This window comes from Cygnus olor, chromosome 12 (genome assembly GCF_009769625.2).
Source record: "Cygnus olor isolate bCygOlo1 chromosome 12, bCygOlo1.pri.v2, whole genome shotgun sequence".
NCBI lineage: Eukaryota > Metazoa > Chordata > Aves > Anseriformes > Anatidae > Cygnus > Cygnus olor.
Window position 1 is genome coordinate 20,100,734 of NC_049180.1, and position 22,236 is coordinate 20,122,969.

The 22,236-nt window shown below is 46.7% G+C and overlaps 1 protein-coding gene across 1 annotated transcript; it reads left to right on the forward strand.

The window, feature by feature from the left end:
- The first annotated feature begins 1,976 nt into the window (after positions 1–1,976).
- On the forward strand, positions 1,977–21,884 carry VSTM2B (V-set and transmembrane domain containing 2B). Its single transcript, XM_040571104.1, has 5 exons — positions 1,977–2,483; positions 2,798–2,982; positions 4,119–4,148; positions 4,353–4,761; positions 21,186–21,884. Exons 1-5 carry the CDS (start codon positions 2,411–2,413, stop codon positions 21,272–21,274), a joined length of 786 nt encoding a protein of 261 aa, XP_040427038.1. The 5' UTR covers positions 1,977–2,410; the 3' UTR covers positions 21,275–21,884.
- Positions 21,885–22,236: the final 352 nt, after the last annotated feature.

Sequence of the window (22,236 nt, forward strand, 5' to 3'; positions counted from 1 at the left end):
TTAACGTTATAAACCAAGGGACACATTCAAGATAAAACTGTCTTCACTTCAGCAACACTATTACTACAATAACAACCTTAGATTTATTAAAATAGAACTAAGTTTATATGCATTTACCTTTCCTTTTCATTTTTATTACTTTTTTATATATATCTAAGAAACAAAACTCACTTAAACACGAACTGGGTATTTTTTGATTCCAAACCTTTATAAATTTTCACAATGCAGAAGAAATTTTTAAACATCAATTTTAATAAAACTTAAGTAAAAGTTTTTCAGATATGATTTGCCACTATTTCATGTATACAGCTGGTAATTTGATACAAAAAGGCAACTGCATTCTGAAAACATCTGGTTCTTTGGGGTAAAAAGAGAAGGATTTTACGTTGTGAAGTCTGCTTAGTAAGAGAGCGGAAGAAAGCAATCCTCATATCAAGGCCGCCAACTTTCCACAGCTACAGTTTATGATCCCGTATGTATTATTTGTCTTTGGATGTTCACAGTTTGATGGTGCGTTTTGTTTATCCATAGGTGTTTCAAAGTCCTCCTGGCTGGAGTCCTCTGGAAGAGCCCAGAGTCACGGAACTGCCTCGCCTGCAGAGGACCAGCTAACCCATCCCAGGGATTTGCCTTGAAAACTTGTGCTGCCGAGTGTAGGCGCTGCTGGATTTCCTTTCTCAGGTATGTCTGTCATGCGGCCTGGCAGGTGAAGCACTCACGGGGACGCTGGCAAGGTGGTGATAAAACTCCCTGCACTGCGACATGGCTTAAGGCCATGTATGTGAAAAGAAATGATGCTTGCTTACTGCATGAAGCTCACTGAGCTTTTGGGTGGAAAAGCAAAGTGTAAGTGATTATTAGACTGTTTGATTAAATGGTGTTTAATAGATATTGCAATAAAAGCTTTTATGGTTGGCTGGGCCTGGCTGCACCTGCCTGGGGAGCTGGGCTCTGCCTGCTGGCAGGGTTCAGGCTCCCAATAAAACCTGTGGGGAGAGGCACAGAGCTGCTCTTCAGGCAAGTTGTCGTGGTCCTACCAGAGGGCCCCTGCAGGGTTCAAATCATGATATGATCAGTAAAAGTGACTTGAAAATGCTCTGAAAAAAATGTCCAATAGGAAGTACCAATTTGATGCAGTTTCGGTATCCTTCAGGATTGCATGGATGTTCTGAAGTGCCCAGCTGGAAGGGCTTTGAGGGGCAGAACCGTGCCAGCCTCTAGCAGCCTGGCCAGGCTGGGAGCTAGCTGGGAAGCTGGGGACTGACATTCTTCTAAAAAGTGGCCTTAGGTATTCCAAAAATGAGTGTTTCTAAATAATTTTTCCATAGAAGTGTTTGTGTATCTTTGCATTCAGGTATGGAATGAAACCTTAAAAAACATAAAGGAAATTCCCTGTGGGTCATAAAAGCCACTTCGTATGCCATCCCAGTGATTAAATAAAGTTGTGGCTGAATAAAATGGTGGCTTAATGGAATTTCAGAGGGGAGAAAAAAGCGGAAGACACCTCAGGTTTATTAAAATACTGTTTCCCCTCATTGCTTACAGCAGAAATCAAACTATGCTTGTGGTTATAACTCATTGTAATGACTTTACTGACTTGACTCGCGAGCACTTCTGGTTTTTAATTGGGACATTTGCCTGAGAAACAGCTGAGCCGCACAAACGGTTTCTTTTTACGACCCGGTAGTCTGAATCGACAGAGTTGTGCGTTTGGTTTTTCCGTCATGTATTTTAACAAGTAACAAACGCGGGGAGCTGGCAAGTCGGACAGCAGCTCTGGGCAAAGCACCGTCCTGCGCCAGGAGGCCGGCGGGCAGGAAACCTCCTCGGCGGCGGGACGGAGGCCGGGCGGAGGCCGTGGCGGCGGAGGCGGTGCCAGTCCGGGGCCCTCCCGCCGGGGGCGGGCCGCGGGGCCGGGCCGGGCGCGGCCGCGGCGGGGGCCGCCCGGGTGGGCGGGGGGCGGGCCGGGCCGGGCCGTGCCGCGGCTCCGCCGTGCGGTGGCAGAGCCGGGGCCTCCCGGGTGCGGGAGAGGAGCCGCGGCCCCGCCGCCCCGTCGGAGCGCACCGGGAGCCCCGAGGAGGAGCGGCCGCGGCGCGGTGATGGGGCTCGGAGGGGAGCCCGGCGCCGCCTCCTCGCTTCTGGGCAGCGGGAGCCCCTCTTCGGCGCAGGGCAGCTGAGCCCCGCTCGCTGCCGAGCACGGGACGAGGTTTTACCGCTCGGTTCTCAGGATCGCCGCCTCCATCCCCGAGCGAGCCTCGGCCGCCGGCCGCGGATTTTACGTCTGGTCCCCCCGGTCCGGGCGGAGGCTGCCCGGGAGGCTCGGCGGGGAGCCGGGAGCCTGGAGCCGGGCCGCGGCGTGCGATGGATTGAGGCGTGCCCGGCTGCGCCCCGAGCCCGGCCCCTCGATGCGATGGGCAAGCGGGGGCTCTTCGGCACCCTCTGTTACCTGATGGTCAACGCGCCCCTGCTCTTCGGCGTGACCGGTGAGTGGGGGACTCCCGGGGCCGGCACCGGCGGGAACCCGGGGCGGGAGGGCGGCGGGGGCGGCTGGCAGCAGTGCCTCCGGCCGGGGGCTTCCCCGGAGGACCGGGCGGGAGGGGGGAAGGGAGTTCAGGCCCCCGTCAAACCTCTCCTGCCCGCTGGAGCCGTGGCACCGGCTTGGCCCGGTGCAGAGTGCCCGGTCCGCCCGAAAGCGCTCAGCCCCTGGGCTCCGGCAGCTCCCGCTCACCAAAAAAGCCTGGTCTTGGCTTTGAACCTCCCGTTAACCAGCCCTTATCACTCTGTCTTCCCCTCCCAGCTACCTTTACCGAAGTTCCCAAAGATGTGACTGTTAGGGAGGGAGATGATATTGAGATGCCTTGTGCTTTCCGAGCCAGCGGATCCACCTCGTACTCCTTGGAAATCCAGTGGTGGTACCTTAAAGAACCAGCCAGAGAACTTGCACACGAATTAGCCATCAGCGTCCCTGGCAGCAGGAGCAAGGTAACGCGGTGCTGTGGAGACGTGTCCGTGCAGCGTGCGCACAGGGTGGTCAGGATGGACCCCGCAGTCCCAGAGAGGAGAGCGGGTACCGCCAAGCAGGTGGAAGCACTGGGATGGGGAGGTCGGGGCATGCCCCGGGGGGCTTCACCCCAGAAAAAAAAAAAAAAAAAAAAAAAAAAAAAAAACAGTGCTTTAAGGATCGTAAATAGAAAACGCTAAATGTCCTGCTACAAAATCAGCAACGAAGACTCGAGAGAGGCAGTCAAAAGTAGCTGTAGTTTGAAGTGGGAACGAGGAACAGAAAGTGCTGCTGTGAGCTCTGCTGGGAATTGCCATAAGAGGTGGGAGAGCCTCTATCTGCACCCTGATAGCAGATAAAGGCATGAGGGAGACACCTCTCTGCCTTCGGATGTTATATACATCTCAGTCTGAATATGCAAATGCACACGGTTTCTTGGGCTCTCATATGCATCTGTGTCCGTACCTGGAGCTTGGCAAGACACTTCCACTCAGTTGGGTGAAGAAATTAAAATGCACGGAGTTCCATCTCACGTCTCCCCTCCCCTAGCAAGCCGCCTGGCTGGAGGGCAGGCTCTGCCTTTCCTCGCACTCGGCTGCCTTTCCCCAGGTCGTGCCGCAGCCCCCAGCCCCGCTGCGGCGATTTGGGGTGCCGGCCCTGCAGCGCGGGGCACGTCCTGCCCAGCCCCGCAGCAGCCGCCTGCACCAGCTGCCCTCCGCGCTCCGCTTGTTTTCCTGCAGCGCTCGGATAGCGATGCAGAGCAGAGCGTACCGCCGCTGAGCTAATGCGGTGCCGCCTGGCTGGGGAAATTGTAAGTCACTTGTCAGGCGGGGAAATAAATCGCTCGGATTTAAACGTCTTCTTTAACCTCCTATAAACGCCGTGAGTTGCTTTCACAATAAACGATGACAGGCTGTGCCTGCGGGATGACGGCCGGCTCCCCAGGAGGTGCATCCCGGGGCTCCGAGGCGCCACTCGGTGCCGGGGGGGCGGCACGGCGTGCAAGGGGCGATCCTCGGGGGCTGTCAGGGCTGTCCCCCGGGCTGCGGGCAGAGGAGCGTCTCGGGGATGCGCTGCCGGAGCTGCCTCTGATCCTTGTCCTTCTCCGTTCCCGCAGGTGGCAAACAAGGACGCAACGAAAATCAGCGTAAGTGCAGCAGGGGCTGGGGGGCGCGCACCCCTCCCGTACACGTCGGGTCCCGCCTCCTCCTCCTTCACCTCTTCCTCCTCCGGGAGCCCCTCGCACGGCCGGGGGGGGGGGGTGGCTGGGCCCCTCGAGCACCCCTCGGGGGGGGCTTCAGGCCGGGGGGCCGGGCCGGGTGCTGAGCGGCGTCGGGGCGCTCTCTTGCAGACGGTGCGCGTCCAGGGCAACGACATCTCGCACCGGCTGCGGCTGTCGGGCGTGCGGCGGCAGGACGAGGGCGTCTACGAGTGCCGCGTGGCGGACTACAGCGCCGACGAGACGCAGGAGCACAAGGCCCAGGCGCTGCTGCGCGTCCTGTCCCGCTTCGCGCCCCCCGACGTGCAGGCGGCCGAGGCGGTGTCGCATATCCAGAGCGGGGCGGCCCCGCGCCGACACGGCCCCGCCGCCAGGGCCACGCCGGCGCCCGGGCCCGGGCCCGACAAGCGCCCGCCGCCGCCCCCGCCGCCCCCCCCGGCCGACGGGCGGCCCTCCGCCGCCAGCACCGCCGCCACGGCCTCCTCGTCGGCCTCGCCGCCGCCCGGGCAGGCCGCCATCCTCCGGCAGCAGCACGGGTCAGGTAGGGTGCGGCGGGGGCCGGGGGGAAGCGGAGCGGGCGTGAAATGGCCCCCGAGGACGGGACGCGGGGGGGACGCAGCCCGAAATGGCTTCGGGGCGGCAGCATCGCGCTGCTGCTGCTCGGCCGCCGGTGTGTGCTGTGGTGGGGAGGGCCCGGTGCCACGTTGCCGTGCTGCGGCTAGGTGTGGGAGGGAGCTGGAAAGCTCCGTTTACGCTACTGACAGCAAAGCGTGGGACGATGAATGCAGAGTCTTAAATCTGCGTTGCAAAGGTACCGCTAGCCGCCTGGTGCTGCTCCTGCCGAGGCGGAGCTCCTCGCGGCTCACGTCGAACAAACGCCTCTGCCGAGTCACCTGTGGGAGAAGGGGAGCAGGCACACCGCACCGGCTGCGCAGGGAAAGCCCCGAGCTCCCCTCGCTGCTTGGTCTCTTCTGATGCAAATTCATAGTCCTCAAGCAGGAATATTCACACTTCTTCCTGGCACCTCTGCACGCTCGGAGCAAATGTTTGCAGGTTTTTGCTCACAGTGAAGTAAAACTGTCACTCATGGTCTGCTGTGACCTGCTAATGCTTTACAGGTGCAGTGTTTTCCCTGGTTATGACCTTTTGCTGTTTGTGAAGAATTTGGTTTGTTTCTCAGGTAGAAGTTTATGTGAAAATTAGGTTTTACTGTCTGTTATTCCTAAGACTGTAAGTTACGTGTTCACTGGTAACTAGTGCAAGGCAAAGTGATAATTTCTGAGGTGTAGTTACAGATGCTTGGGGCATATCAAAAAGTTCTGGTTGCTTTTGCTGAATTCAGTGACCACAACAAATGAACCCAACGCCACAATACATCTGTTCTTTCCTATTGGAAAGACCAGCTGTCCTCCTCAGAGCCCAGGGCTGGTGACTGTTTTTGTGTTTCTTCATTCCTCTCTCCGATAGTGAGTATTCTTGCAGTGTTTTCTGTGCAAACGACAGAAGTTTCATTTAGGATTTGCAGTACTGTGCACCCTGCCTGCTGCACCCGGAGCTTACATGGTGCATACAAACTAAAAACAGGACGATGGAAGCTCTGTGGGCTCAGCTCCATCTCAACAGATGGATGTGAGCGTGTGCCGCCAGGACAGTGTGTCGCATATGTCTGTTAGGGCAGGACCCCTGCCCAGAGCATCTAAACTGCTGTCTGTCCTGGTATTTTACATGTCTGTGCTTCAGGGATGTGGTACGGCTGCATCATTTCTAGGCTTTATTACGTATTGAAAATAAAATATAAGCATTGTGGTCAGCACTGGAGATAATGGAGTGACATCAATCACTAAAAAAGGTGGTGAAATTCAGGAGGGTATTTTGTGGGGATCTCCAGATGGAGAATGATGCAAAGAGGGCTGCGGCATGGCTAAAACAAAGCCTCCTGCTGTGACACCGCTGTAGTGCTGGCTGACAGCTGCCAACACTGCCACGCTGTGGTGGCTTCCCTTCAGGGACAAAGCTGAAGGTGGCGTAGGGAGCACGCGACTCTTGCTGATATTGTTTAATTTAGTAAGCTATAAACCAGCAACTGCCCTTGTCTCTGTACAAGGGAGGCAACTCCTTTTGTATATTTGCTAATGTCCTCTGTGAAAATAACATCTTTTTACACTGCTTAAATCAAAAAACCCAGATGACAGGCTTCTGCTTTGGCTTACTGTAATTTCTGTGTTTGTGGCAGCTGCCTCTAAGTACTTGCAAATAAAGCATCAGCCCCAGCATGGCTCAGGAGATTGGCAACTGGAAGACTTGATACTCCAATCTCCCAATTCGGGTGCCTTCTGGTCCAGAACTGTCTGAGCCTTACTACCAATGGATGTCTCCCTGGTTGCTTTGGTAAGCAGATTGCTGCTTGCTGCCCCCATCCCCGGTGTATTTAGACAGACTGGGCTGGGCACTTAGTTTGAAGCAGAGAGAGATGGCTTGGTGTGGAGACAAGAAATGGATTTATCTACCCTAGATGAGAAGTGTCTCTACCTATCCAGAATAAATATATACTAATGGATAAAATGCCAGTGTGGAAGTCAGTATGATGAGGAACCGCAAGGGTTTTGCCTGCTTTGTGAGGAAACGGGAGGCTTGGATCTCCAGCACTGTCACTCTGATGGGATAAGTACTAAACTTCCCTCAAAATGTCTTAAAAGAAATGGCATCATCATGCTTCAGAGTTCCCCATTTGTATGGTGAAGTGGTGTTTTTTAGAGCTGTTCTAAGTGGTAGTTAATTTTCTCCATAAAGAATTTTGTCTCTTTATAGGAAATATTTTGTCTGTGGTTGTTTGTTTGGTTTTGTTTGCTTTTTTTTTTTCTCGGTTAAGTGGAAGCCCTGTTTCAAGTCCACCCCCTCAAAGCAGTGTAGCAGCTGGCTTTCCACAGAGTAGGGGACCGTAAGATCAAACCAGGTATTTGCTCACGTATGGTGTATGAGACTGCAGGACCTGGTCCTGTGTTGGTGTATGGATTACAGACATGCATAGTGGCATGTTACGTATAACTCATTAGCATATTTTGAGCACAGTAGCACAGATGCAGGTAAGTACTTGCACCAAATCTGTGTGGAACAATTGAATCATTTCATACAATTAACTCTCAAAAGTCTTTAGCATTTGTAAGTCTTCATTGTGCATGGGGATATTTCTTCTGCGTAAAAGTAGAAATGGGCTCAAACAATGTGTTCGCTGTCAGTGATTAAGAAACACCCTCAGTAATAATACACTGGAGAGCTCTGCCTAAAAGCTGATGGCATGGCACTAGCTACTATTTCCTTGATTAATTGCGATCTAATCCTATTTTCATTGCAATAGTTCAATATGTTCAGTGTAGCAAGATAGGGTCTGTATGTGCTGTATTTCAATAAATGCGATTATAGATCAAATGCTGCTTTGAGATGTGCCTGCAGGGCTCTTGTTGACTTCGGTTGGAGTCCCAGTCATGCATGCACTGTGGAAAAATGTGATTCTTTACATCTTCTTGTTGAACTGAAACATGAATTTATTAGAATAAATGTGTCTGTCATTGAGATGCTTTAAAGAACATTGAGTCCCATCTGACAAACCAGGTCATAAATGGAAAATCCATAGTTTGGGACAAGTAATCTGAAATCATATTTGGTAAAAAGTTGTGATCAGCATCACAGTGTATAAGGGATTAGATCTGATGTGACAGACAAACTGCCCAGTGTGCTAGAAGTGTCAGCTGCTCAAATAGAACGTTATTGGTAATGTTTAAACTACAGTATGAAAACTCAGTGCTGTGATCTCATGAGATACGAAAACATTACAGCTCATCTGTCATTAAGGTAGACTAAAGTAGAAACTGAAAACATCTTATTTAGACTGCAAGGAGGTAAAGGTCTGCTGGTAAGGTCATTGTTTTTAATAGTTAGAGTTCTCCTCCATGTGGCTCTAAAGGAGAAGAAATGCTTAGCTTTCAAATTAAATACTTGTATGCAAATTGAATCTTTACTGTAGGAGTAAAAACAGGGTGAGCAAGCAAAGGACTGCATATAGTGCTAGTATCCTTGGAAGTGTTCTTGGTTTTTACAGCATAAATGGGAGGAATAGGAGAGGGACTTTCTGTCCCAGGAAGTTCTTAGTCCAAATGAAGAAGAGGATGGACACATGGCAGGAAGAGCAATGAGTGAGTTTGTCAAGTGTGTGGTGGCTGTGAAACTAAACACAGAACGTTAATTTCCAAATCTTCTAAATCTGAGTTCAGTGCATTAGTCATGAGCCTGATCTTGTCATCTGTTAGCTGAGGTAATAACCAGGATCTTTGCACTGACCTTCGGGGAGGCAGATTGGCTGTATTATATGCTACCAAGTGGTCTCCAAAATGAGTGCCTGTGTATTTGCTTGGGGGCAATTTTTAGTTTAACTTCTGAGCAGAATTTAGATCAGACATTGCAGCTTCCAAATTCCCTTTTATTTGTTTGATCTCTAGCCACAAAGCTCTGAAGTGAGAGCTTTAAATAAAATAAACAAAAATGGGAGTGTGAAACAAGAAACTGTGCTTCATTATGCTTAGAGTGCTCTAGGAAGGATAGAGAAACTCATGTGTTATGCAGAGATGAAGTGTTCACAGCAAGGAAGAAAATAAGTCTTCACTTCATGCCTATCCTCCCCCCCCCTCCCCCCAAGCCTTTTATGTCTGATGCGGAAGGAAGTTTGCTTGTGGGCTGTATGGCCTGAGATAATAAAGCACCAGGTCCCAGTTCTGCAGTCCCCGTGCATGAGCAGCTCCCAGTGATGCTTGGAAGAACAGTGCATGCACAAAGTCGAGCTGTGGCAGCCCACCTTGAGGCAGGAGACCACGTTGGGAGCATCACACCTTCACTGGGGACCAGGAAGCAGCTTTGCTGCTGGTGGTGGCTTTTATTTTTTGGTTGGTTGGTTTTTGTTTTTGTTTAGAGTTTTAGAGATGGGAACGTAGTTTCTTGATTATGGTGAGCTGTGGCTTGTTGGAGGCTGTGGTTGAGTTTGGATTAACTTTTCGCTGAGAATTTGGGTCGAGGGCTCTTCTGGCTTTGTCAGAATTTGAGTGACTGTGCATGCTAGTCTGAGCAACAGCCAGTACAGCTCATTTGTCTTTGATAGATGAGCTTTTCACAAAACAGCAAGAAAGGGAAGTCTGTATTTTGTTGTACAGCTTAGGCTCCCATCTCTGTAATGTCTGGATCTCCTTCACTCCCCCTATGCTTTTTATGAGACCATACACGAGCTCACATACCATAGCTGTTTGTAGTTAAATGCAACTGGGGTCACATCACATTTTCCTTTACATTAAATAAAGTAACAAAACACAGAGGCCAGAACTGAATTATCAGGCTGACCTCCTAAATGTCACTGGATAATAAACACGCAAAAAGAATTCTCATTAAATACACATCACTAGCACTTCAATATCTAGGCAAATTAGACTCCTTTGGGGACAAGTGAGGTCAAATATCTTCTTTTGTGTGTGTGTAGTATGGATTAATTCTTGAACTGGACAAAAAAGACCAGTACAAAAAAGACAGGGAACTCCTGGAAGGAGTCCAGCGGAGGGCCACAAAGATGATACGGGGCCTGGAGCATCTTCCCTATGAGGAAAGGCTGCGAGACCTGGGTCTCTTCAGCCTGGAGAAGAGAAGACTGAGAGGGGATCTTATCACTGTGTATAAATACCTGAGGTGTGGGAGACAGAGGGATTTGGCCAACCTCTTCTCAGTGGTTTGTGGGGATAGGACAAGGGGCAATGGCCACAAGATGGAGCACAGGAAGTTCCGCACCAGCATGCGAAAGAAATTCTTCACAGTGAGGGTGACGGAGCACTGGAACAGGCTGCTCAGGGAGGTTGTGGAGTCTCCCTCTCTGGAGATATTCAAGGCACGTCTGGACGCCTACCTGGGCAGCCTGCTCTAAGGAGCCTGCTTTGGCAGGGGGTTGGACCTGATGATCTTTCAAGGTCCCTTCCAACCCCTTCGATTCTGTGGACAAAAGCACGAACTGCAGTAGCGTGTCACCTCATTACCTAGGGCAGAAACAAGCTGTGCTAGGGTGTTTCTGTACTGTGGAAATGCAGTTTGAGTAACCTCCTTTGAGTGATTCTTGCTTGTTTCTTGGAGGACAGGACAGACAAAACTGTACTAATCTATTTTATGAAAGCCTGTGTGGTGTCCTTGAAGAAATTTGATTATTAGTTGAACTTCTTTAATATCTTTAAGTTATTGATAAGAGAATACTAAAAACAAACAGAAAATGAAAGCAACGAAAGGAGTGTTGCAAGTTATTCTAATTGATGTAGTAGCTGTATGTAAAATTGGTTTAGACTTTGGTATGAGATTTCACATTTGTGAGTGAATCACAGAGTCATCTAGGTGGGAAGAGACCTCCAAGATCACCGAGTCCAACCTCTGACCTAGCACTAACAAGTCCTCCACTAAACCATATCACTAAGCTCAACATCTAAACATCTCTTAAAGACCTCCAGGGATGGTGACTCAACCACTTCCCTGGGCAGCCCATTCCAATGCCTAACAACCCTTTCAGTAAAGAAGTTCCTCCTAATATCCAACCTAAACCTCCCCTGGCACAACTTAAGCCCATTCCCCCTCGTCCTGTCACCAGGCACGTGGGAGAACAGACCAACCCCCACCTCTCTACAGCCTCCTTTAAGGTACCTGTAGAGAGCGATAAGGTCGCCCCTGAGCCTCCTCTTCTCCAGGCTGAACAAGCCCAGCTCCCTCAGCCACTGCTCGTAAGACTTGTTCTCCAGACCCCTCACCAGCTTCGTTGCCCTTCTCTGGACTCTCTCAAGCACCTCCATGTCCTTCTTGTAGCGAGGGGCCCAAAACTGAACACAGTACTCGAGGTGTGAAAATATTTTTTTAATGGAAATTTGTGTGATGAAGGCTGAGTGCACCCATGTGTCTTTTTGCATGAACGAACAACATGTAGGACAAGAATATACGTGTACAGTGGTTGGTGGGCTTTTTTTGGTACAGTTTTCTGATAGGTTGCAAAATGGAGCCTGAGTTTGAAGTACAAGCTAACAGTCTGTATAATATGCAAGAGAGGCAGAGAATTGTTACGTCTTCACCACCTCTGATGCAGCTTTACTGATGTATGATCTAACACTTGAACTGTGTTGTGGATTATACAGTTTCCATATATTTTAAGTGGCATGCTTAGCAGTCATAGCACTAAGGAACATTGAGGCAATCGTAATGGGACTGGTTTTGAGAAGGGTACTGATCATGGTGGTCTGTAGTTGAAAAGCAGACATAAAGCAGGAGCTGCCAGGGAATGAATCTTATGGCAATCCTGTCAAGATGGTGTTTCAGTCTGACAGGGCTGTACTGGTAATAAGACGGGTTTCTTCAGGGTTTTGATTTAGCATTGCTAAAGCAGTGGGAATGCTGGCAGGTTTGCTACAGCTGTTTATTACATTGTGTTTTCTTTTTAAATTAGATAATGGCAGAGCAGTGCCATAAGTCAATAATAAACAGTTCAAATAGGTTTGCATTGGAAAAAATGGGGTTGTCAGTGGAACGGTATTATTTGTCACAGCAGCAGTTAACAACCAACTATTTTATATTGCTAGGCTGTTATCAGTTGGGAGGCAATTTTATTAGCTGGAAAGCGGCAGTTTGGCAGAGCAGCTACTGTGCTCCATGGAGAAGTCAGCATGTCAGTAGTCAGTTGGCAGGTCGCTGTGCCCCGGCTGGAGAGCGGCGCTGCGCTAGCAGAGCTTGCATGGGATGCCCAGTGCTGCTGGGGTGTCTGGTCTTACCCTGCATTTGTACAGCTGTGGCTAAGAAGCAGAGCATCATTGTGGTGCCTGCTAGGAGCAGCAGCTAGCTTCGACACAAGGCAGAGCACAGTCAGTAACTCCTCTGATAGCCATCCTCATCTGTTGGTTGTGTTATTGGCTGTTGGTCATGTATAAAATTCACCCCTTATTTGTACTACTGTGTGCATTTTAATATCAGACTTCTAATCTGAATCCCTCTCATGCCAAGGACCTGGAGATTTTACATACAGGAGGGCACTGAGGAATATTCCGTGTCCACAGTTATTTCAGGTAACCCTCTGCTGGCTTAGCCTGTTAAGGTTTGCCTCTCTTAGGCACGGCAATGTCTTCATTTAGCTAAGATCTAGCAAGTAGCAATCGGTGGAAAGGTTTGGAGGGTCTTTGTATCTGTGGGTTGCACACAAAATGTCCTTGTTCGTTTATAGCAAAAAGGTGATCTCTTCTTGACACAAATTACAGGCTCTGCTTTTTTCAGGTACTCTCAATACAGCATTTTTCCTTGTATCGTCATGTTTTCTGCTAATGTCTTAGCTCTTTTCTTTAAGTATGGATAAGATGAGGTTATTTTTTGGAAAAAAAAATCCTTAGATAATCTGCACTTTTATCAGTTTAGCTTTAGTAATTCTGATTGGAATAATAATTGCAACTACACTGGCAGCTTGCTCCTAATCGTAATCAAATCAAAAATACTCTAAAAGACAATGAAGTGAGAACTGATGTCTTGTTCTTTACTTCTGGGTTGCAAATGTTTACAACATGTATCACATCTGCAGAATGTGAAATCGATGTTTCCATCTAGTGTGATTTTTATTGCAAGTCTTTTCTTAAGTTTTGACTTCTGGAACTCGGACCACATTACTATCCAGCTTGCATGCTTTTTGTGACTTGGCTTTTTAGTTCTCCTGCTTATAATGAAAAACTTGAGAATATGGCCCAGGCTCAGTTCAAAGCTCAGCAGCTGAAACCCTAATCCCAGCATTTTTAGTCTGCCTCATGATTTGGGTTACTCGAGCTGTTGGTTTTGCTATTTGTGCACATCAGTATGCTGTGGAATTGCTCACAAAGTAGTACTGAAGAAGGATGTGCAGGGCTGGATGCTCATTTACCACCTAAACTACCACTAATGTAGTTATTTATTTTTCTGTATGTTTTAGCTCAAAATTCATTTTTCACCAAATCATATTACAAAATATTGTGTATTCACATTATTCAGGTGTCAAGCAGTAAATTAATGGTGCTTGATTTTTTGAAGTTAGTTTTAGATCATGGAGTTGCAGAAAATTCCAGAGTGAAATAAATTCACAGTTGCATGTTTCAGGTCTCTACCATCAGCTATTTGGAGTCTTTACTTCCCGCCAAGCAGAGGTCATCTCACAGATACCAAAGCAGAAATCTGTTTATGGGAAGGTGCTACAAAGTAGAGACCAGCTGCAGTAGAGACTGGCTTATTTAAATTCAGACCAATATACCGTATTTAGGCTGTATAATCCATATGGAATGAATGACTCCTCAAGTATTCACGACACGTTGCTCTTCTACCCTGACACTGTCCATAGCAGCGTTTCCTTTTGGAGCTCGTTATAAATCAGTGCTGGTGTTTTCTTGAAGCTTTTCCTTAATTTCTCCAAGAGCAGGTACTGGGAGTGGTCGGGTGGTTCATTTGGCTGGCTCCAGTTCAGGACAGTTCCCACAGAACAGCCACTCGGGGGTCTGGCTCCACGTGAGCCAGCTCAGCGGCCGCTCTGTCAGCGCTCGGGACACCACCTTAGCTCAATAGGCAAGTTTCATAACTGGATTGAGGCTTTCAGTAAGACTGACTGCTCTGGATGTCTTTGGCTGCCACAGAAGGGAAGACGGTATGCTGAGGGAAAATGTGCCAACTGTTCCCCATATTCCGTCTCCCTACTTGTAACTTGAATGGGAGATGAGTTTTTACCAGCCTGTTGTAAGAGAAATGTCGTGTTTTCCTGGCAACCTGAAAAGTACAAGAATTTTTGATAAAGGTAGAAGTATTTCTTGCTCTCTGCTTGGTATGCATTTCCACACATTCATCAAATCAAATCCACTGCTGTAACTATACCCCCCTTTCCATTTATTAGTGGCCTTAATGAGGTTTGGTTGAAATGAGCTCTAATGTGATCAGAAATCCACTTCAATAATTACAATTGCCTTAAGAGACACAAACCCAACTCCTGTACCTGCTTCTGTCTCCCTCCTATCCCACGGGTGCTCAGGCAGACTGATATCCAGCAAAGCACTGCAGTACTTCAGCAAATCAAAACTGCAGAAGGAATCTTTTTCTCTTCTACACTTTGTATCAGAACCAAACTTTTCTATCTGCATCATTTCCTTGCATGACTACACACTCCTCTCCTCGCAATCTGATTTTTTTTATTTTCTCACCTGTCCATAACTGTATGATGTATGTGACCTAGTTTTCACAGAATGTGTTAAAGCAGGGACTTCAGGGTATTCAAGAGGGCTTAAGTATGTCAGTAGATGTGTACAGGGAGCTGGGAGATGCTGTTTCACAAGAAAACAAGATTCCCCTGGTCTCCGTAGCACTGCTGTCATGCCTCTCAAAATACTGCAATTCCCACGCCTTTCCTGCTACCTGTGCTGTAGTTTACCACTGAAGCACCAAAGTCATGTCCTAGATGGGCTTTTTCAGATGTGACATAAGGAACAATCAAAATTAAAGAACCAGGATGCTACACAGAATTGTATTTATTCCTTAAAGAAAGATGCTTATTTTTCTGCCTGTGCTGGAAAGGGCATTGTGCTGCCCTTTATGCAGCCTCTGGGGAATTATCCAGCCTGTTGTATGTCACCGCCACGTTCATTCACACAAGTTCGGTCCAGCACATACACAGATACAGGTATGGGCAAACATCAGATCATTTCAGGAGGACTGTATACTCCAAATGAAAATACAAATCTTATTTGAAATATTAAAACCTGTTGGCTTTCCAAAACTAGGAGTAGCTTTCAGTTACCCTTGCTAGAGGGTATTTTGGCAATTAATTTCTAAGTAGAGGCCTGAACATTGTACTGGGTTTCTTAAAAGGGAAGGCAAACAAAAAGTAACTGAAAAGATCTAAAATGATGACGAAATTGTACAATACTACTCATGTCTTCTGGCTAGTAAAACTGGTTTCTGTTTTCTGAAGATTTTGAGGCTACAGTAATAGTTTCACCCTGGTGATCTAAAAGTCTTGATGGCTTGGATGAAGGAAGAGAGCAGGATCACTAGTATATACCTGCATTGGTGCATAGAAATAAATACGTGCTGACTTCCATGAAGTGTTTTTTTAAGATGAGTTATGGAAGGCTGTTCCAAAATTCAGCCAATCATAAACAAAAATGTGTAGGGGGTAGGAAACTAATTTTGTCATTATTTATGCCCTCTAGGCAGGTTCAGTGGTGAGCACATCCCATCCCATGCAGTTGCTTATAAATACGCAGGAGGTCACCATTGCCAGAATTAGCAACATCAGGAGGTGCCTAGAGTTTGTCTGGGAGCGTGCGCTGAAGTTAGCACGGGCTCTGGATGCACTTCTGCTTGCATTGGAGAAGCAGCCCTTGGTGAGCAACAGGAAGGGAAAGGCTCCAATTCCGCAGTGTGCGTTAAAAACCACGATAGCAAAACTGTAGTGTGAGTCGTGCTGCAGGTATCTCAGAGCGGAAGGCCATATGCAGCTTGTAAGATGCAGTTTCAAACTGTGGAGTAATTCTGATGTGCTATAGCTATTATCTCTTCAGTTCAGTAAGTGTATAGTGACTTTAGTAATGGTGTCTTTTTAATTAAAAACTTCCAAGAAGCTCTTAGATCTGAAGTTTGGTGAAGTGCTCCAAATTTATGTCAGTGAGAGAATTTGTTTTATATAAGAGGTTATTTGCCTGTAATGATCCGTGACCAACAACCCATATAAAACCTTATTTTTTCCAGAGATACAATAGTAGGAGTAGTTTCTCCAAGAATATCTCTTGAGCACAGTCTAAAGTTTCTGGACTGAAAGAATAAATCAATGTGTATGGTCAGTTTGGTCACTGACCTCTTAATGAAATGCCAGGTTTGAGAGTTTTAATTGAACATTGGTCTGTAAGGAGACAGGCTGAAGCTCACAGTGTCACTGCATAAAAGCCAGTACAGAGAAACAGGTTAGTGATACTACCGGCTGGGGTCTCAGTTCCGTCTGAAAGACACAGTCAAATTTTAGGCATTATATCATTGTTCAAGGAAAATAAACTATTGGTATCTTTCAGCTTCTTACTACAACTGCCCCTGCATCTTGCTACCATCGCAGAGAGGAACACCAGGTGACTGTTCGTATTCTTTCTAGGAAGAAGAATAGGAAACGGCTGGAAACTGTGTTCTGGCCATTGGTTAAATATAGCTTGTAGAATAATCATCCCATTTTTAACGTGTCACAAGTCAGTTGGTTAATTAATGATTGTTTTCAATTGGATGAACTGCTTTAAGTCCAACTTTGATGAATGCTTGCACAAAACAAATTATTAAATAGAAAACTACAGTAAAACATTATTATGTTGTAAATCCAGAAGAAGGATGAGTGATGCCAAAGAGCAATTCACCATACATGAACAGAACAATTTGTTATTGTTCTGCTTAGTGCTAGACTTTCCCTTTAAGCCATGTGCATATAAATAATTTAACAGCAAAAATATAAATCTGTGTAGTGGTGAATAAGCTTACAGAAACAAAACATCAAATGAATATTCAGAACATAAATGAAATAATTTCTTTTAAGTACTTGTACTTTTTAAGTAACTGTGTATTCCTGATTTAAAGTCTCTGGATAGTAGCGCTCTGTTCTCAAATCTGGGTCAGATTTCATGTCCAGACCCTGGTGATCAAGACCACATTCTGTTTATTTTCATCTGCAAATGTAGCAATGACAAGTTTTAAACTATTGCAGTAAAAGCAGAAGTGAGGTAACTTAAGTCCAGCGTGTTTATAAACAGTACTAGCTATAATGAAAATGGTTCAGGTTAACTAAGCAGGGAGAAATTAATGGAAATTGTTTACCCTCTGCTTTTGTTGAGAGGGAAGAGAATTGTACTGTTGTGTGTAACTGCTTCTACTGCCTGAATATATTAGAGCAGAATAACACCAAATTGGTATGGGGAAAAAAAGAAGAAACTTGTATTTGGTGTTCAGTAAGAATAACTGCTTTAAAATAATTTTAAAAAGTACATTTTACTTCTATTTGACTACTCAGAGACTTTAACAGACTTTGAACTGAATTCTGCTGCCACATTCAGAAGGTGGAAAATGTAAGTTAAAAATAACAGCAATTTTTGCAAAGAGAAAATTAAAAAAAATAGATTGTATTAATTCACAGTCCTGCATCGAGATCTAAACTAAACTGGTACATCAAGTTAGAGCTGGAATGATTTTGGGCAGCAGACACAGAGTGTTGTGACTAATACTGCTTTCCATCCAAAATACAGGCAATCCTAACCTGGTGTCCTTGCAGCCCTTCAGCATGATGGTTGTAAGAGCACTCGAGCTGCAAGAGTCCATCGCTCCAGGTCCAGTTCCTTACAGTGTTTCCAGGGGAATTCCCCCCTTACAGAAGTGCAACATTTCCTCCAACCGGATTTGTGGTTGAAAGAACAAGTTGAGCTTTGGCATGGAAAAATAGGTCCTTGTGACATCTAGGTTTGGGCATAACAAATAGCCAAGGCCAGATCTTCACTGCAGTGGTGGGCAGGTGTAGAAGGGGCAGAAATTCAGCACCTGCGAGTTGTGTGCAGCTGCCAGGAGTGTTGGCTTCTTGCGATCCCTGGGCACGGCAGGGTGGCACATGGGGACCAACCTGGGCGCGTTCTCGCAGCTGTGCCACGTCCCAGAAGTGAGAAGAGCCATCTGACAGCTTGGAAATGAGGATGTGTTGACTGCAAGTATGGGTCTGTTGTGTCAGTGACTGCAATTTGTGAATAAGCAGTCTGTCTTCAGATATCACGTAGCGTGTCAGCCTTAAAGACAGAAGATGGGGGTGCTTCAGCCTTTCCAGTCAGCAAACTATTTTCTCTCTGTGGTGTAGGTAAATTTTAGGGTTTTATCCTTGCTAAAACTGTAGAATATAATATATTTGTGAATCAACTGTGTATTTTTGAGGAAAAAGAATGAGACTACATGGTAGCCTCATGCATGTACCTATAAACAAGTGCATGGTGTTTGGAGCCATATCCACGTGCACCAGGGGAGCAATGATCTGAACTGTGCTTGTGCTAGTGGATATGGCCAGTGAGGCTGAGTGTCCTTGGTTCTTGCTCAATCCTGAGAGCTTAGAGCCCTCTCAGAAGACCGTGCTGACAGGCCCACACGCCACGCAAAACACCAGGCTGCAGCCAGTGGCATAAGGACAGTTCTTTGCCTTGGGGATGTGATAGTACACGGCCAGTTTGTTGGGTCTGGTGTTCTGTGCTGGCAATAGGGTGACAGCCTGAAGCAAAGGGAATTGCATGGAGCTGCGGTGTGCAAGGGTCAGCTGGGTCCATGAGGTCAGGTGGGCACCACCACACGTCAGCTGGGTGCTCCGCTCTCCATGTGTTCCTGAGACAGATGTCCTGCCTGCCGAAGTCCTTGAGCTGCATGCAGCCTGTGGCAGGTCGGAAGCCTGAGATGGAGCATTTCAGTGTTGCATACATGAAGAGGTATTTAAACACAATACTGCGAAGACTCTGATGTGTTTCCCTTTCATTTCTGAAGAGCCCAGAGATTTCCAAAGAGGTTTGTTACTCATTTCTCAGCTTCTGCTCTTCAACAGATATTTTGTTTACAGAAAGGAGAGATGTGAGAAATGTTGGGAAGGCTCACACCCGTTCGTGGCAGCCTCAGTCACTGCAGCAGTGGTCAGAGTACTCACTGCGAGGATCCTCTGCCTTCACTCTCAGTGCAGCAAGGGACCCGCTTACCCTGCCTGCGGGTCTCTAGGGGTGCAGCCTCTTTGTTCTCAGCTCCGTGGGTCTTGGGGCTGGATCCTGGGGTGATGAAGGCAAATCTGAGTTTGTGAGCCCCTGCATTGCTGCCTCTGAGCAGCAAGAAAGTTTTGGGGCTGGTGACAGTCTGTCCCTTGTGCTGCCCAGCACCGTGAGTTTTTGTAGCTGTTGTACTGTTTCTGGCATGCTGCTCTTTGTCTTTTTGGAAAAAAAATTAACCTATTGCTGCTTTAACGACCTGAATTTGATTGTGTTTGTTTATTGTTTTCAGCTTTAAAAAGAAAAATCCTGTGTTCATCTTAATAACGTGCTGTTGCTAAGTGGGCAGCCCTTTGCCATGTGTGTCTGCATGCAAGGATTTAATTAAAAGCTTAATAACTAAATAATCTCCACATAGTCTAGGCGTCTATGAGATAGCGCACTATGGGGACATTTCTTGAGTTCCTCGGTTGTGCACCACATTACCATGAACTGTTTTTTGATATTGGATAATAATACTCTAGCTTTGCAGGTGAGGCATATATAGATTATGAGGCAGCCTGAACAGTGAGCCCGAGAGCAATGGTGTACTCAGGAACTTTTTGAGGTATTTCCTTTGATCATGGCACAGCTGAGAGACTCACATCTCCTGGAGACCAAGACAAAAGTATTTGCATTAGGGTGCCTGAAGTGAATTTCCTAAATAGAAGTGGCCTCATTCCTTTCTCAAGGATACTGAACATTATTTTTTTTATTTTATTTTTTTTATTTTAACACTTTGAGAAGTGGTTCTGACAGTCACTGTTCTGGGTAGTTGTCAGTACATTGGGTGTCGATCACTTCTGCTGCCAGCAGCACTGATGGAGCTCTCCCCAGCTGCCTCTGCATGTGCCAGCTGCAGCCGAGGCTCTGGTTGGGCTCCTGCTTCCACACTCACTGGTGGAAATGTCCCGAGGCCACATCAGGCACGGGTGTGCAGCCCTGCCTGTTGTCGTGTTAGTGATGACGAATGTGCTAGTCCCCGTTGCGGGTTTGGAAAGGTGTTGCTGGTTGGCACTTGGGGCCCAAATGGCTGCTGCTGTGGGCCAGCCCGGGCTCTTTTGTGTGGGCTCAGCAGGGTTTGGGAGTGAAAGGCAGTGATCTCTTGTCCTGCTGCACTGCCATTGCAGGATGGCAGAACTTCTCCATGGGAAGAGGCTGTTCTTGCCCCTCAGGGACCTGTGTCAGAGATCAGGCAGCCCTGGTGCCTCGCAGTGCCTCAGAGCTGTGCACCTCGGCCCCATGGCTCAGCCCCCTGCACCGGGGAGAGGGAGTGGACCAGGGCACACAGTAAATGCCTCTCTTTCTGGCACAGGTAACAATAATAATTTAAAATAAAAAAAATGAGCAAGTACCTTAGTTCAAGCAGCTGTGGGTCAGGGACAGCCTGGTTGGCTGCAGTACGGACCCCGATGCCATTTCTTGGCCGGAGCAAAGGCATCAGGGGCTGCCCCTGCCGGGGGAGCTGTGCCCCCCCTGCACAGCCGCTGGCACCCGCTTCCCTGCGATAGCGGCCGCATCTCCCCTGCGGCTGCTCCCGTGCCGCTCGAGCTTGCCTCATAGCAGCGGGAGCAATCTTGCCGTTCGTGTGAAATGACTATAACAGATGTTTCACGTACGACCTCCGTTTTTCTATAGCTCCTATGCGCACTTTTAATTTAAAATCCTGCTCTTTCCTATAAAAGGTAAAGAAGATGTCAAGGTCTTGCTGTTCCCATTCCAAATGAAATGGGTTCATGTCCTGTTAATCAAGGAGTACAGCCATGGCATTTGTCAGTTCCCTTTAAAAGATGGGTGGTTGATACCTGTCATTTCTCAAGAAACTATATACCAGATTAAGTTGTATTTATAGAAATCTCAATTGCTGGTAACTTCGCTGCAGCCAAGTTTAGGCATACCATTAGTGATCCATAATCAGATGACCTAAGTGGAGTTAGACTTGGGAGGGGGAAGAGAAGGCTATCTGAGTTGGATAGCTTGAGGATGCTGTTTTACTACTAAAATTAAGCTTCTGACGCCTGGCTCTGATGTGATAAAAATAAATCTTCCTGTATTTCTCTTCTGCATTTAATCTTCTATATTGGAACAGATTAAAAAAAAAAAATTCCTCCTCTCCCTTTTCTTTCTCTTCTAGGTACAGAACCTATTTATGCTACAGACCCACTCCTATATGTGTTCCTGTTAATACTGCATAAGCTTGTACATTTATTAGTAAACCACTGATGGACTACTTCCTCCACTACTCGTCAGACAAACAAAAAGGAACCTATTTAAAAACAGGACAAATCCCTGGCAAAACAATACCTACAGTTTTAAGGATGGACAGAAAGAGACTGAAAGAAGCATGATAAATTCTACATGGGGGGAAAAACATATTTTTGGGGATGTCACAGAAAGTAAACCACATGAAATACTGCATCTAGTTTCCAGACTCTATGGTGTAAAGCCCTGCTCTGTGCATGGCACCTATGATTTCTCTATTTTAATGTAATATTTTTTTCTTTTCTGAACCTTTCCTCTGACTCTTCATTTTGCACGAACTGTTGAGCAGTTATCTTTATGACAATATGTAAAGATGTTGGGTCAAAACCCTTCCTAAGAAAGGAAATATTTTTAGTAGATTGTGTTTAGCTTTTTTTGGATTTCCCTTTTTTTTAATTAAATTATTTCTTTTGGAGACATTTTAATTAAAAAGGTACATCTTACCATAATTAATATTCACTATCAATAATATTTATTTTTAAATGAAGATTGGAAACAAGGTAAGACATTTGTTTATAAACTGTATTGTATATTGCTGAATAACAGTTGAATAAAAAGATTTTGAAATAAAGTTTTTACAGATGTGTGTGACTTTCCCTGTGTCCTGAAGCTCTCTAAGGATTCTCTAACTCATCACAGGACAGAAAGTTGAAAAAATGATGTATCACAGACAAAATAAAATTGAAATCACTTATGTAATACACATATCCATGTATTACCAAACTCCTTACTGGAATGTGCTGACAGCTGGTCACAGAGTATAGCTACATGTTCCTATGCTGGTACCGGTTATCTCTGGGCAGTTAATGCAGGAGCTGGTCAGTGTAACAGCGTGAAGCTTCCAAGGTAAGCTGTTCTCCAAGCCTCTTTGAAAAGATATGCATTATCCTAGAACTTTACATTATTCAGACTTGGTTCCAGTA

Excerpts from the sequence above, each read along its gene's own strand:
- VSTM2B (XM_040571104.1), top strand. The coding sequence starts at position 2,411 with ATGGGCAAGCGGGGGCTCTTCGGCACCCTCTGTTACCTGATGGTCAAC. Across the intron at positions 2,983-4,118 it reads TCCCTGGCAGCAGGAGCAAG|GTGGCAAACAAGGACGCAAC; the intron begins GTAACGCGGTGC and ends CCGTTCCCGCAG. Across the intron at positions 4,149-4,352 it reads AGGACGCAACGAAAATCAGC|ACGGTGCGCGTCCAGGGCAA; the intron begins GTAAGTGCAGCA and ends GCTCTCTTGCAG.